Source organism: Xiphias gladius, chromosome 20 (genome assembly GCF_016859285.1).
Source record: "Xiphias gladius isolate SHS-SW01 ecotype Sanya breed wild chromosome 20, ASM1685928v1, whole genome shotgun sequence".
Lineage (NCBI taxonomy): Eukaryota > Metazoa > Chordata > Actinopteri > Istiophoriformes > Xiphiidae > Xiphias > Xiphias gladius.
The window spans coordinates 24,908,727-24,923,236 of record NC_053419.1 but is presented as its reverse complement, the minus strand read 5'-3'; the positions used below and the strand labels follow the sequence as shown (position 1 = coordinate 24,923,236).

Here is a 14,510-nt window from a genome sequence, read left to right as displayed (position 1 = left end):
GCATAACCGAAAGCCTTTAGTTGGGTGCCACAGAAAACGGAAATTCCATCCTCATGGAGGAATGCAATCATTTCTGTCACACCAAAGGACGGAAAAGAAAAATGAGATTATGGCAATTATCGTCCCATTGGTGTATTAAATGTGGACTATAAATCGTTCACATCCATACTCTCCAGAAGAATAGAAAATTATCTACCAGAACTTGTCCATTTAGATCACAAAGGCTCAGCTTCTGATAAAGACAAACAGAAGATAATATCTGGAGAACACTGCACATTATTAGACATCTAACAAAACAGGAAATAGAGAAATCCATTAAGTTTAGACGCTGAGGAGGCGTTTGACTCAGATGATCGTTCTTATACAAGGTATTAGCAAAATTCGGCTGTCACGAGTCCATCGTGGAAACATTTAAACTGTCGGTAAGGATAAAAATTAATGGTGATTTGTCAAATTCATTCATCCTAGAACAAAGAACAAGACAAGGCTGCTGTGCTTCACCACTCCTCCCTTTTTATAGAACTCTTGAGCCAATGTATATGACATTAAGGAGGTAGACATGGGGGACAAACAATTGCTTTATTTGCTGATGATGTATCGATAGACCTAACCCAGCCTACGCAGCCGCTCCCAAAACTGATGATTCTTCTATATCACTAGGTCAAAACCTAGTAAAAGTCTGGACCGCCCTTTATCTGTTTGCTTCTCTCCTACTCTCACCTACTTTACTTCTCTCTGTGTTCACATATACAGTATTTTAATCCAGCCGAATTCCCAATAAAGCTGTTCTCATTTACATATTTGTCTGTTTCTGTTGTCAGACAACGGAACAAGTGTGAAACAGTGACTGAAACGCAGCCCATTGAGACGACATGTTAACCAGCATTCACTTCCAGGCCATTTCCAAGCTGCTGCTCTAAGCTGCTAAAATCCTGATTTTATAACCAGGACGTCGTCTGACAGAATCACCAGACATATAAATGAAAGACAACGGCTGTGCTGTGGTTTCAGCTAAATTTAACTGTAAAATGATCACTTACAGAGCAAGTTAGAAGCTCATTCACATCTGTGTCAGCTGCCGTCCGGTCAATTGAATGAGACGCATAGAGAGTTTGTGCCTTTGCAGGGAAAGACCGACATCGTGCTCGTGGGGCATCACTGAAGACTCTCTTCTATGGAAAGTAGCTAAGGTTTGTCCAGAAAGACGCTGGATCTGTCGCTAGGTGCTTTTGTGAAGAAAAGTCGCTTAAAAGGGTCTGAAAAGTCGGTACATCTAGCGACAAATGCGCTAAGTTGGCAACACTGGCATTAAACGACCGACTGATGATGTAATAGAAACTGTTAGCGCCAATTCAAGTTGATAGGGGGAAAAAAAATCCAGGATCAGGTATAAATCTTTACTGTTAAGAAAAGAATATAGTGGCAAGGCCTGACTAATTATTATACATTTGCTCACAAGGGGTCTTTACAGAGGCTTGAATCCTCACAGAAAAAACATGGTCTGGAACGAATATTGCTATAGATACCCTCAAGTTCAGCATCATTTCAACCAGAACCTGGATGTAGCTTTAAAAACGGGATAAACCGAAATCATTAAAATATTCTGGTCAACATCCAGATCCACAACATGTAATAAGATTATCTCCAGAAAGTGCAACGGCATTGTCCAGTCCAAGTCTGAGAACACACTGTATATAAACAGAGATTGGAGAAGGAGGGAAATTTTAATATTTCGGAGGAGGGCTGGAAGAGAATATTTCAAGCACAATGGAATTCAACTAGCTCAACTACACGGCCAGAATTCTGTCGGAAAAATGTTGTAAGGTTTTTTTATTACGCCATGGCAAGAACGACATCAGGGAAGTAGTGGTAGATGTTGGAGACTGTGGGATAAATGACGCCAATCACTTCCATATTTTCTGGAATTGCCAGGTTATTGTGCCCTATTGACAGGAAACTCATAATGTATTTGGATTCAACATCCCTTTTTAGAGGTAATACTGTACATATGGGTGACATCTCATTTGAAGGGTGGAATATCAATGATAGGAAACTGGAACAAATACTTCTGGCAGCAAGTAAAAAGGTTGTCACGAGCAAGTGGCTAAATCAGAGCCAGCCCCCCCGGACGACTGGACAGAATATATATTATGGAAAGGTTTTCATTTTCCATCCAAATCCAACAAGTGTTTTTTTTCTGAATATGGACCAAACGGACTGAGTACATTAAACTGTAAGGTCAGAGTTTATATGATTTGATAGAATAAATGAGTGAGAATATAATGTGGTTTATATTTATCGCATCTAACAGCTTACTGTTACCCTTCATCCCAAGCTTCCCATGTTCAATTGTAAAAATGAAAGCTAATGTTATAAAAGAAAACCTCTGGGAGAGCCAGGCTGTAAAATGGTTATCAAACATACTGGGAAATCCTTTGTTTTAAGAGTTTACAATGCCATGGGAATCTGCTTGCAGTAATACTCACAATACGTAAAAGGATGAATGGGAAATAAATGCTTTTCCAAAATAAAATGAAAAAAAAATGAATGAGAGGGAGTCGAATGTTTTAAAATGATGCACAGTATATTTATCTAACCAGAGATAGCTAAAGGCTAATGTTCATCTGTAGTCCCTGGGCGGAGGCCACCAGCGATGCAAAGGTTGCTGAAGTACAAGATGAATCAGGAATAGAAAGAAATACATTCAGTGGATATCAAGTGAATATCTTCCAAAGTTGAGTTTGTTTTTTTTAGAAGTGGGGAATTTCATGTGGAAAAAAAAAAAAAAGAAATTTTGAAAATATTGACTTGATTGGATTAACTCAGACTGTTCAAGCCTCACATTAACTTCAGATAAAGTTGGAAATATTTTTGCACAGAATGAGGACTGTGGCTTTTGTCCTCTCCATCTCCAGTGAAAACACTTTCAATGGCCAGTCTGAACAGGGGGAATGACTAGAGCAGGCAAAAGCTGTTTTAATGTTCATTTGGGCACCTGGCCGCAGAATAACATTTCATTCTGTTAATATTAGATACACATAGGTAAAAAAAACAATATGGTTTGTGTGTCCAGTGTGTGGAGACGTCCACGGCCAGTTCTTTGACCTGATGAAGCTTTTCGAGGTGGGCGGGTCCCCGAGCAGCACCCGCTACTTGTTCCTCGGGGACTATGTGGACCGAGGGTACTTCAGCATCGAGGTAGGTGGCGGCCCGCTCGCACCCACATGTTTGTGTTTCTGCCATTTCGTCTGACATTTGGAGGCTGCTGTCGCTCGGCCGCAGCCCTGCACGACTTAGCGGAGCGTCTTTAAATAGTCGTAGGAAATGAAAGGCACACTGTCTGTCTGCTCGCCCACTCAGCACCCCACCCCTGCACACACACACCCAGTTAAACACAAAAGCATAGATGCACACACTCGCCTTGCATGTTGCCGCCACGCTCCAAAACAATCTGGGAAAGGACCGTGTGTGTGTTTTCTGGAGGGACTCTTGTGGTTCTTAAGCAGCTATGGACGGCATGATATTTTCGTTGGCTGCTGTCATGCTTCCTTGTTAGGATCCTTGTTAGGATTAGTGGAAATCCTGGAACTCTATCTTCACAGCTCAGGCTGAGCCACAGGGTCAGATACTTTTTGGAGTAGCTGATGCTGTGTTGAACTAGATTAATTTAGGAGTCGTTTATTTTCAGAAAGCCACATTTCCATGGAGTTGGGACAAACTCAGACGACCTGACTACTGTATGACACAGCTCTGAATGTTAGATTTTACTACATGTTCCGGCCGCTGTCCATTTTGACCACAGTTTTACTCTCAGTCCTTTGACGAAGATGTGTTTGGGTTTTAGTCAAATCTTAGTCGTTAGACTTTTGTTAGATTTTTCCAGTTTTCGCCAGTGACATTTTAGTCTTGATTGTAATCATGCATTTTTCATTTTTATGTCTTCTAACCATTTTCAGCCTACAGCTGTTTCCATCTTTTTTGTGTACAGTTACAGGTTACAGCTGTTTGCTTGTTGACTCACAGCGTCCGTGTGACTCTGCTCTGCAGTCAAACAACAGACTGACCAGTTCTCATTAGAAACTCTGAACCGCTCCTCCTCACGGAGCATTAGCATTAGCATTAGCATCAGCGTTAGCACAGCTAGCTGTTCTCTTCACTGCAGATCAACTGATCGTTCAGAAGCTGATTCACTGAAATCCTGTTCAGTGTCTGGGTCTGTCTTGAGAGGAGAATCTAAAACGTGGAATAACGTAGTGAACATCTGGAGGAAGATTTGGATGTTTGTCGACATGAATCCTGAACTTACTTTTCCCTTTCACTGCAACGTGAACGATATCTGACTAAAAAGTGACGTTAACGTTACCTGATAACGTTACAGTAGTTTAACTTTTTATAAATAATAATAATACTTAATAAGTATATCCCTGAATTGTTATGTCCATCCAGTAACTTAAAGTCGCTCAGGTCAGCAGATCACTGTTTGTTGGAAATTCCCAGAGCTCGACAGGAAATGAAGGGGAACCGGTCATTTGCTGTCTTTGCTCCAAAACTTTGGAATAATTAACCTCTTTCTGATAATTGGTATATAAATAACGTTTACTTACTTATTTATTTACTTACTTACTTATGTAATAATAAGAGTCTTTTTTAAACAGCACTTTTCAAAAACAAGTTTAGAAAGTGCTTAAAAGACACGAGAGAAGATTAAAAACAATGAGAAATGTATTTTTTATAGTTTGCTCCAGCTGTTTCTGTGGTTGCTTCTTGTCTAATCCTCAGTCAATTGTAAACTTTTCATACATGATATATGAAAAGTCTTATTTCTTTTAAACTTAACCTCAGGGCCGGACAATAGGACGATATAAACTGTGCGATATATAAAGAGTTCGTCAAGCGACAGAGATTTTGTCGTACCGCTTATACCACCTACCAAGGTGATTTAATCAATTGTTTGCAGCCAATCTCTAAAGCTTCTTAGAATCATTTACACTTAGCTTTTCTATATCAGCTATTCAGTCCAATTTCACAGTCATATTGACATGTGAAACTTCTTCAGCTACAGGCAGGAGAGTTAAAGCATCAAAATGACCCGATAATACTCCTGGTATACACTTTCTGCAGGGTGTACAGTGTCCACGGTACTAATAGAGCGAAACCATCCACTTGCTATTCTTCTCCTCCCTCTGAGATCAGGCCTGTGTACTTTGGATGAACAGCTGGTCAGATCTGGCTCATTGTTGATGCCTCCACAAAAAAAAGAAAAATCAAATTAAACAGGTGCTTTGACGCAGCACAAAAAACACTGAGTAAATGACCGACAGCTCAAAAGAGTGGATTTGCTTGGAAGTTGAGTGTGACACCTGTCAGATTCACTCACACTGTTTTTCGGTCCTTCAGCTGCTCTTGTTCCTAATAACATTTAGAGGTGAATTATCTCCCTCATACCTGATTCCTGGAATAAATCGAGGCAGAAATAGTATTCACCAAAATAAAAGACTCTAAGAAAACTCCACGGTGTTCATTCATAATCTTTTGTTTACCCAGGCACACACTGAGACATTCATTGTTTGCTCTATTCCCCTGTTAATGTGCAGTGACCTGTCTTCCAACAAGTGGCTTTGTTATCACATATACACCCAGTTGGGCATTTTAAGATTCTAATAACGGTGACAATGTTTCTAACTTAGTAACATGAGTGCATACAAAACAGAGCAGTAAAGCTGGATTTATACTCCTGTGTTAAGGGGTTTCCTCGTACCCACGGCAAAAGCAGCGAGTGGCTGCTTGTGTTTTCTTCTACAATTTTCCGATGCTGGTCGAGAGCGAAGACAACGTCACCGAAGTTGAAGAAACATACATCAGATCTAAGAAAGCCACGGCACTGCTGACCTTCTGTTCACCGCGGCCGCTGTTTTATATGAATGACCCAACACAGTAAGGAGACACCGCGAAATAATGTTAGAAGCTACCTGGAGGTAACTCCAGTTCTATAAATCTAATGAATGTGTAGCTCACCATCGCTCTGTATCACAAAAGTGAATGACCTGTGGAGAATACAGATAAAGCACATATAAAGCCTGATCATGTGCGAGAAATTGGCAGGTTAAAGACCTTAGCGACCTTGACAAGGACCAGCTCGATATAGTTACCGGGGGTTACCAGGTCAGAGCGTTTGTGAAACGGCAAGGCTCGTGGGGGGGGGGGCTCCTGCTCAGCGGTGGTGAGTACCTGCCGGTGGGGGGCAAACATACGAACCAGAGACGAGGTGCTGGGGGATGTGCTGGAAGAACGTGTCCAAGTTTACCGTGGCTCAACCCCAGACTTAAAGGATCCGCTGCTAACGTCTTGGCGCCAGATACCGTCCCTCGACAGGTCGGAGATGTTTGGACGGCACACGAAGGTCCAGCAGCATATCAGGCAGGGGTGGTCATAATGCTTTGGCGTATGTATCCGTTGTTGTGGTGGTGGGAGCAACAGGTTAAATCCAACTATATCAGTGGTTGTTGGACACTTCGCATGTGATGCGTTCAGAGGCACATGTGGTTTCGGCCTGTGTTCCTACATTATCCGTATTAAATCCGTAATAAAAAGGCTGCTAATTCTGGCAGACGCCAGTTCAGTGAAGGAAATACCTGAAGGACAAGAGAACTGATCTGAGTAACTTTGGTTGATGGGTCCAGCTCAGTAACCAGAGCTACCAGATGATATCTAGTCTCATATCACAAAACCTATGTTACTGACATACAGCGTTTGAAACGAGTGTTCCCTTGAGAAGTTTTAAGTGCGGATTCACCGCCGGCCTAGGGCTGTGCCGATCAATAATCATATTGATTGAAGAGTCTATCATTTTGGGACAGTATTTAATCGGGGTTGACCGCGGATTAACCTTCCCCTGCCATGTGTTTGTCTCCTCAGTGTGTACTGTACCTCTGGGCTCTGAAGATCAACCATCCCAACACCCTCTTCCTCCTCAGAGGCAACCACGAGTGCCGGCATCTCACAGAGTACTTCACCTTCAAACAGGAGTGTAAGTCCTGCTGCTCCGGCCCCATGTTTTCCTTTGGTTTGCGTGTGTTTGTCTTTAAAAGCCCCCGCCATAGACAAACTTAGATGGAGCGGTGATGCGTGTTCAGCAGTGTGTTTTAAAATGGGACATGTTCAGTCATCTGACCTTGGTGCGTGTGCGTTTGTGTGTTTTTCCTGCAGGTAAAATAAAGTACTCTGAACGTGTATACGACGCCTGTATGGAAGCATTTGACTGCCTGCCTCTGGCTGCCCTCCTCAACCAGCAGTTCCTGTGCGTCCACGGAGGTCTGAGCCCTGAAGTCACCTGCCTGGATGACATACGAAAGGTAACTGAAGCAAGTTGGAGCGGGTCTGACTCTCTTTGGCTTCACGTGGGTGATTCTGGCCAACTGGTATCATGAAGCCAGTTACCGGCCAACTGGGTTTACTAATCCAGCGTCGAGTGTGTTCACGTAGAAGAGGAGGAGTTGTTAAACATCAAACATTACGTGAGTGGAGTACTTCATATGGTATGAGATCAAACAGTGGTACCCGCAGGGTGATTACTGTGGCAGCAAAAGCAGAATAGAATACAACTTCATTGTCCATAAAAGGTGTGTCTGGCTCATCTGGCAGGTAACACACTGACGGTGTGAGTACTGCAAGTGAAGAAAATGAAGAAAAACAGCTTTGGGAAAAAGAGTCAAACTAACTGATTTCAGTGAGATTAAATATAAAACGTACAATCACACAACTAGAGGAGAGAATCTGAAGCCGTAGAAACACTAGAAATAATGCGTGTGAATTATTGTACAGGCCTTTTAAATACATACGCCATTTTCAACGTGTAGACACACTCCAGACTTGTAGTCTCTCCCATAAATTAGCCGTAGTATGTTTTACTATCAGTGGGCATGCTCTTGAATATTTGTGTTCCCGGATGTGTTTGTCTATAGAGTAAATAAGGTAGCCAGAAGCTCCTTGTTACACTGCTGCAGGACTATGGAACAGCCTGACATGAAACATCAAGATGTCAGTGACTGGAGGGACTTTGAGAGGTCAGCTCAGGGCTTAATAACGGAGTAAGGTGAAAGATTATTTATGACATTTTGTATGAGTTTTTAATCTGTTCTTTGTATTTCGGTGAATTGATTTTCGTATTTCATCCGTCCTTTGACATCTTGGGACCGTGTTGCTAAAATAGCTCTCACTTTAACACGTTATCTCTCGGGGCTTCGTGCTGAAGCTCCACAAGGAAATCAAGTCAAAGAATCCATAATCCATCAGCCATTTATTTTCCATAGTGACATTTTGGTGCTTTTTTGTCTCGTGATGAACAAATCATTATAAATGATTAGTGCTGTAATGATTAGTCAAATAATTGATTAGTTAGAAAATGAATTGGCAACTATTTTGATGATTGATAAAATGTTAAATCCATTTTGAAGCACAAACATTTGATGCTTCCATCATCTCAAATGTGAGAATGTGATGGTATTTCTTGTCTTACGTCATAAATATTTTGGGATTGGTTGGACAAAACAAGATATTTAATGACTTCATGTTGGGCTCTGTGAAACTGTGATGAACGTCGCTTCTTCTGAGGATTATAAACCGAACGGTTCATTGAGAAAATAACGAGCAGATTAACTGATAATGAAAACAATCCTAGTTGCAGCCCCGCAAATATTTGCATATAAAGCAAAACCCATAAAATCCAGGGTCGTGGTTCGAGTTTTTAGCAGCCGACTTTTAAGTTTGGTTTTAAAGCTGCTGATAGAACTGCAGCACTTTATGTCGTCTGGTCGGGGATTTCAGTCAGAAAATATTCTCGGAACAAAAGTAAAAGCAAAGTCACCTAATGGAGAAGGGCCGGAGCCAAAAACAAAATCAAATTTGTTACACCAGACACAAATTTGAGCACAATCACAAATTCCCAAAGCTTCACAAGATGATGCTTCTTAGTCCGTCTCTGTGTTTGGCAGAAGCTTTTGGGTCTGGGTTTGTTCAACCCAGAGTTGTTTCCTCTGTCCCTGATATGATTATCAATGCAGGCAAAGTGATTCTGCTGATCTATAACAATGCCTCTGTTGCTCTTTATTAATTTTCACTTTATTGTCCTGTCAGGATCCTGTAGGGATCTGATTTGTCAGCTGTCAGGCTGTTAGCAGGTTCTGATATGATCCTCTGAAGTTCACCTGATCCAGAGAAAGTTAGCCCTGCGGCCGGCTTCTTGGTACCAGAACACCTGAGTTAAATCCAAAGAGAGCTGAATAAACCACCAATATCTTTTAGGGCTGCAACTAACAATCATTTTCATAATGAATGTTGGTTTTCAGGATAATGTTTTCAATTGAATTGATTAGTTGTTTCCTCTATAAATGTCAGAAAATACTGAAATCCTAGTCTGTGATAACGTTATCAAATGTCTTGTTTTAGGAAGACAAACCGTCCACGACCCAGATGCAATGATATATAAAACAAAGAAAAAAAGGAAACGTGTCACATTGGAGAAGCTGGAACCAGAGAGCATTCTGGGTTTTTTTGCTTACAAGATTATTTGATCCCCAAAATAGTTGCAGATGAATTTTATTTTCTTTCCAATCGATTAACTAATTGTTGCAGTTCTAATATCCTTCTTCATGTTACAGGGCCCTGGCTTCAGTTGTGTTGTTGCTTTTTCAAAAGTAAACGTAAAAGTCACCAGATTTAATTGGGGTTTCAAGCTGACATGGTTTTTACTTGGGTCAGTCCCTGCCTCATTTCTTTAAACTGTGACTGTGTTTCTGTGTGCAGCTGGACCGGTTTAAGGAGCCTCCTGCGTTCGGGCCGATGTGTGACCTGCTGTGGTCGGACCCGGGGGAGGACTACGGTTCAGAGAAGACCCAGGAACACTTCTGCCACAACAGTGTCAGAGGCTGCTCGTATTTCTACAGGTACAACGCCGTCCTGACTGTGACTGCTGCTGGAAACATTTCTGCATTTAAAAAAAAAAAAGACAAAAAGCAGCTCGGCCTGTTAATCTAGGCTGATTAAAGCTCTCATAAACAAGGGCTTATCTCTGGTTAAGTGACTGCTGCTTAAATCCGCTGTCAGACAGATAATGAAAACAAATATTAGCATTCTCTGCTCTGTCTTAATATTTGTACTGAATTTGCTGTGTTGACACCACATGGAGGTCACAGAGAGGTGAAAGCTGCTGCTGCTCAAAAGCCTCTCTTATCCTGCATTAGTTGGTTTTAGTAGCAGGACATTTAAACGATTCATTAAGAAATTACACCAAATGACTATGTTTCTTTACTAGTTTTAGTGATTACAACCCGCTGTCAGCACTGGTTTTACTTGGCCGTGTTTGTGTGAGTCCCACTCACGCATAGTTCAGTCAAAGACAGAACCTGGAAACCCGTCCAGGTAGCCTCCGGTTTTCAGGTCCGAATCTAACGAGGTCAGGCCTGTTTTCTGTAACACCTCAACACAATCGGGTCCGAACTGAACGCCGTCAGGTTGAAGGTGAGGACTGCAGCAACCGAAGGTTAATGCACAAAGAGAGCCTCCTTAAGATCAGTCTGATACATTTATCACTTAGTCATCATCATCTGTGATGGTTCAGGAGCCACAGTGAAGGAGTCAGTTTTATATTATGGAGGAGATTCTTCTCATCTCAGATCAGTCTGTAAAAATGATTATCCACTCATGGGGTGGGGCAAAAGAGGTAAAACAAGGCTAATACCCTTTTCAGATGTGGAATACGTAACATTGCTGGCTTCATCTGTCTGTCCGAGGGACGCTTTTTGACATTCACACATCGGTGTCTTTTACGTTAATGCTAAAAAAACCAAACTGAAGATACAAACCAAACCCCTGTGCAACCTCAGTGATAATCAGAGCAGCACTGCCCACTTACATCTTCAACCTAAATTCATGACAGTTCAAAATGGGGACAGGGTTTGTGCTCTTGAGTCCGGGTTTTTCAGGAAGTAGTGTCAAAACCAGCAGTCCCGGATCGTAGACGAGATGCCCACCTCCTGCACACACATTAGCAGAGGCCCCTCAGATGCAGAAAGAATCAACTTATTCCATGTGCGAAAGCTGAAAGCAACATCTTGGGTCTGTAAAGGGCTTTTGGTTGTAATTTAATGAAGTGAATTGGCAGTTCTGTGAGGATCAGATATACTCCCACTTCTGCTGCGTAAAAAGCCTTGACCTTAATTAATCCCTAATTTTAGTGCTTTCAGCGCCTCTTGTTATACTTGAGTTTAAGCGGCAGTCTTAACTGTCATAGCAACCAAGGTGACAGAGAGACAGCGGAGCTGTTGGAGGATGCAGCTCTGAACGCTGGTCGCGGTTCAACATTATGAAACAGTGTTTCACCGAAATCAAATCAGTCACTGTTTGTTTGCCAAACTGGCGTCTTATCGTGTAAAGACAAATCACTCTTTCCTCATCTCCCGACGTTTGCTCACCGATAATAACTCACATTTTTCTGTTTTTTCAGTTACCCAGCAGTATGTGACTTCTTGATGAACAATAACCTGTTGTCTGTAATACGAGCACACGAAGCCCAGGATGCAGGGTGAGTCTGACATCAATCTGCCAATTGGATTAGACATTATTACTCTATTTTTATTAGATTATATGCTATATTACTGTTTTCCCTTTCATTTCTTATTATGTTTGTCTTTTTGTAATTTTGAGCTTTTGGAGCAACAAAACCAGTAATAATAATAAAAATAAATAAAAGAAACACAAAAAAAAGCATTGCCAGAGTAACAAGCAATTGCCCACGGATGGTCAGAGATGCTGAATCTCTGAAGGTTGCAAACAGGCCGAACTGCCGGCACCTTGTCACAAAGGTGTGACGACACACGTTCGTTGACAGCCTTTTTCTCACGATTAAAATGAGACTAAAACGAAATCAAAAGCAGCCTTCGAAAGCAAGAACCATGGCAGAAAGTTTTTCATTGTTTTGCCAACAAATAAAAACTAAACAATAATATGAAAGATGGACAAATTAGTGTTTAGGTTTATTCAGTGACCTGCCTGCATCTGCAGAATCAGACGCTGTGGCTCCTGATTAATAAAACACTATCTTCCACCAGCCAATAGTATCTCTGGTCCTGTTCAGATCAAAGTTGATTTATCCATCTGACCTGTAGCAGTTTAACCTACTGCAAATAAGAAGCATCTTAAATAAAACGTGCAGGCATCAAGCCGACATTTGAAAAAAGTTAAACTACTGTAACGTTATCAGGTGACGTTAACGTCACTTTTTAGTCAGAAATCGTTCACGTTGCAGTCAAAGGGAAAAGTAAGTTCAGGATTCATGTCGACAAACATCCAAATCTTCCTCCAGATGTTCACTACGTTATTCCACGTTTTAGATTCTCCTCTCAAGACAGACCCAGACACTGAACAGGATTCAGTGAACCAGCTATCACAATCTAACATTCAACATTATTAATAATAGTTTCGCGTCATCTATATAATTTCTCTATTTGTTAAATTTCATTAAGTCAAAGAGTTTTGTATCTGTTTTCTTACCCCTCAGCCTGTCTCTCTAAATGGATCCCCATGGATCAGTAAAGTTTATCTTTAACTTTATCCTTGTCTTACTCCTTTCTTTATCTTTGCCGTTTATTCTGAATGTATAATGTCTAACTGCATTTTTGTGTCCGTCAGGTATCGAATGTACAGGAAAAGTCAGACGACAGGCTTCCCTTCTTTAATTACAATCTTCTCGGCTCCTAACTACCTGGATGTGTACAATAACAAAGGTAGGAGAATTGAAGGGTGGTAACCATGGCAACGGGTTGGAAGCCTTGAAGCCTTGGCAACAGGAGAGAGGAAGTGCATCACAAAGTAGAAATGTTAATGTGTGTGTGTGTGTGGTGTGTTTTGTCCTCAGCGGCGGTGCTGAAATATGAGAATAATGTGATGAACATTCGGCAGTTTAACTGCTCCCCTCACCCCTACTGGCTGCCCAACTTTATGGACGTCTTCACCTGGTCTCTGCCCTTCGTTGGAGAGAAAGGTGAGAGTCCTGTCGCCGGTGTGTGTCTGTGATGCTGTGTGTGAACAGTACTGGGTGAAAGATTTAGGTCTGAATAGTAAAGTGAGGATGTTTTAAAAAATAAAGCCACGAATAGTCTTTATTTCGCAGTGAACTTCATCCAAAGGTCAGGAAAGAGAAAAAAAAACCCTAAATTAGAGCAGTATCTGCTGTGACCCCCCTTTGCCTTTAGACCAGCACCAGGTCTCTTCGGTGCACCTGCACACAGTTTTTCAGGGTCTTGGCAGGTGGGTTGTTCCAGCATCTCGGAGAACCTGCCACGGTTCTTCTGTGAATTCAGTCTGTCTCAGTGTCTCCTGTCTCATCGTGTGGTCCCAGACCGACTCCAAGAGGCTCTGTGAGGGCCAGACCATCTGCTGCAGGACTCTTTGTTGTTCTGGTCTCTGTAGACAGTTATTTAAGACTCTGGCTGTGTGTTTGGACTTGTTGTCCTGCTGCAGGATGAATCTGGAACCGATCAGACGCCTCCTGATGGGACTGACGATGGAGAAGAGTCTAAACACCTGAAGTGCTGAAAACTTTTTGCATAGCAGTATAGAGCAGTGGAAGATATGAAACGTAATTAAATACTTCAGATGTCCAGAGCTGATCATAACTATTGGTATCGGGGCTGATCCAGGCGTATTTTAATGGATCAGTAGTGGTTAAAATAAAGCCATCAAAATACGATCCTTTCTCTACCAAACCTTGGTAGAGTGTTTGTCCACCTCAGTCTGCTGGTGTTGCGGCTCCGTGCTCCTTTACCACACTGCGGCATTTTACAGTCTCAAAAGACATTGGATCCAGTTCCCTCAAAAAAGGCCTTAATGTAAATAAACTCACGTTCTTAATAGCTAATCGAGGTCTGATTGTCCCTACTGGTTTTCCATCATTCTGACTGGTATGACTGTGAAGCAGGCATTAAATTTCATCTAATGTGGTAATTTTTGAACCAGGACCTTCAATATTTGGTTGAAGCAGCTTGTGAAAATTAAGGTAAGATGCAGATTAATCTTCTTTCGATCATCTGCAACTATTTTGATAACTGCAAAAATCCTTTTAATCATTTTTAAGCAGAAATGCCAGAGCGTTGCTGGTCCAAGGTCAAATGTGAGGATTTCATGCTTCACTTTGTCATAAATGACTGTTAGTTGAACCTCTTTGAGATTTATACTGTTGGTTGGACAAAACAAGACATCTGAAGACGTCACCTTGGACTGTGGGAAATTCTAGCAGACACTTTTCAACATTTTCTGACATTTCATAGACAGAAGGATTAATGGAGAAAATAAATGGCAAATTAATTCTAACATCTTAAAAACTTGATCCGACATCCCTATTAAATATATAACTGACACATTGAAATAACAGCTGGAGCCGACTGACTTTTACACCTTAGTTTTCAGGAGCCACTTGATCCAAATGCTGTTAAACCTGCAGCTGTACAGTCCTGGCA

General features: G+C 41.6%; 1 protein-coding gene across 2 annotated transcripts in view; it reads left to right on the top strand.

Moving 5' to 3' along the window:
- ppp3ccb (protein phosphatase 3, catalytic subunit, gamma isozyme, b) overlaps nt 1–14,510 on the top strand; it is a 43,410-nt gene that overhangs the window by 15,257 nt on the left and 13,643 nt on the right. For both annotated transcript variants that reach the window (XM_040157006.1, XM_040157005.1), the window contains exons 3-9: nt 3,074–3,198; nt 6,916–7,027; nt 7,207–7,352; nt 9,802–9,941; nt 11,501–11,578; nt 12,685–12,779; nt 12,911–13,036. In XM_040157006.1, the coding sequence (XP_040012940.1) occupies nt 3,074–3,198; nt 6,916–7,027; nt 7,207–7,352; nt 9,802–9,941; nt 11,501–11,578; nt 12,685–12,779; nt 12,911–13,036 (822 nt within the window). The remainder of the gene's footprint in view (nt 1–3,073; nt 3,199–6,915; nt 7,028–7,206; nt 7,353–9,801; nt 9,942–11,500; nt 11,579–12,684; nt 12,780–12,910; nt 13,037–14,510) is intronic.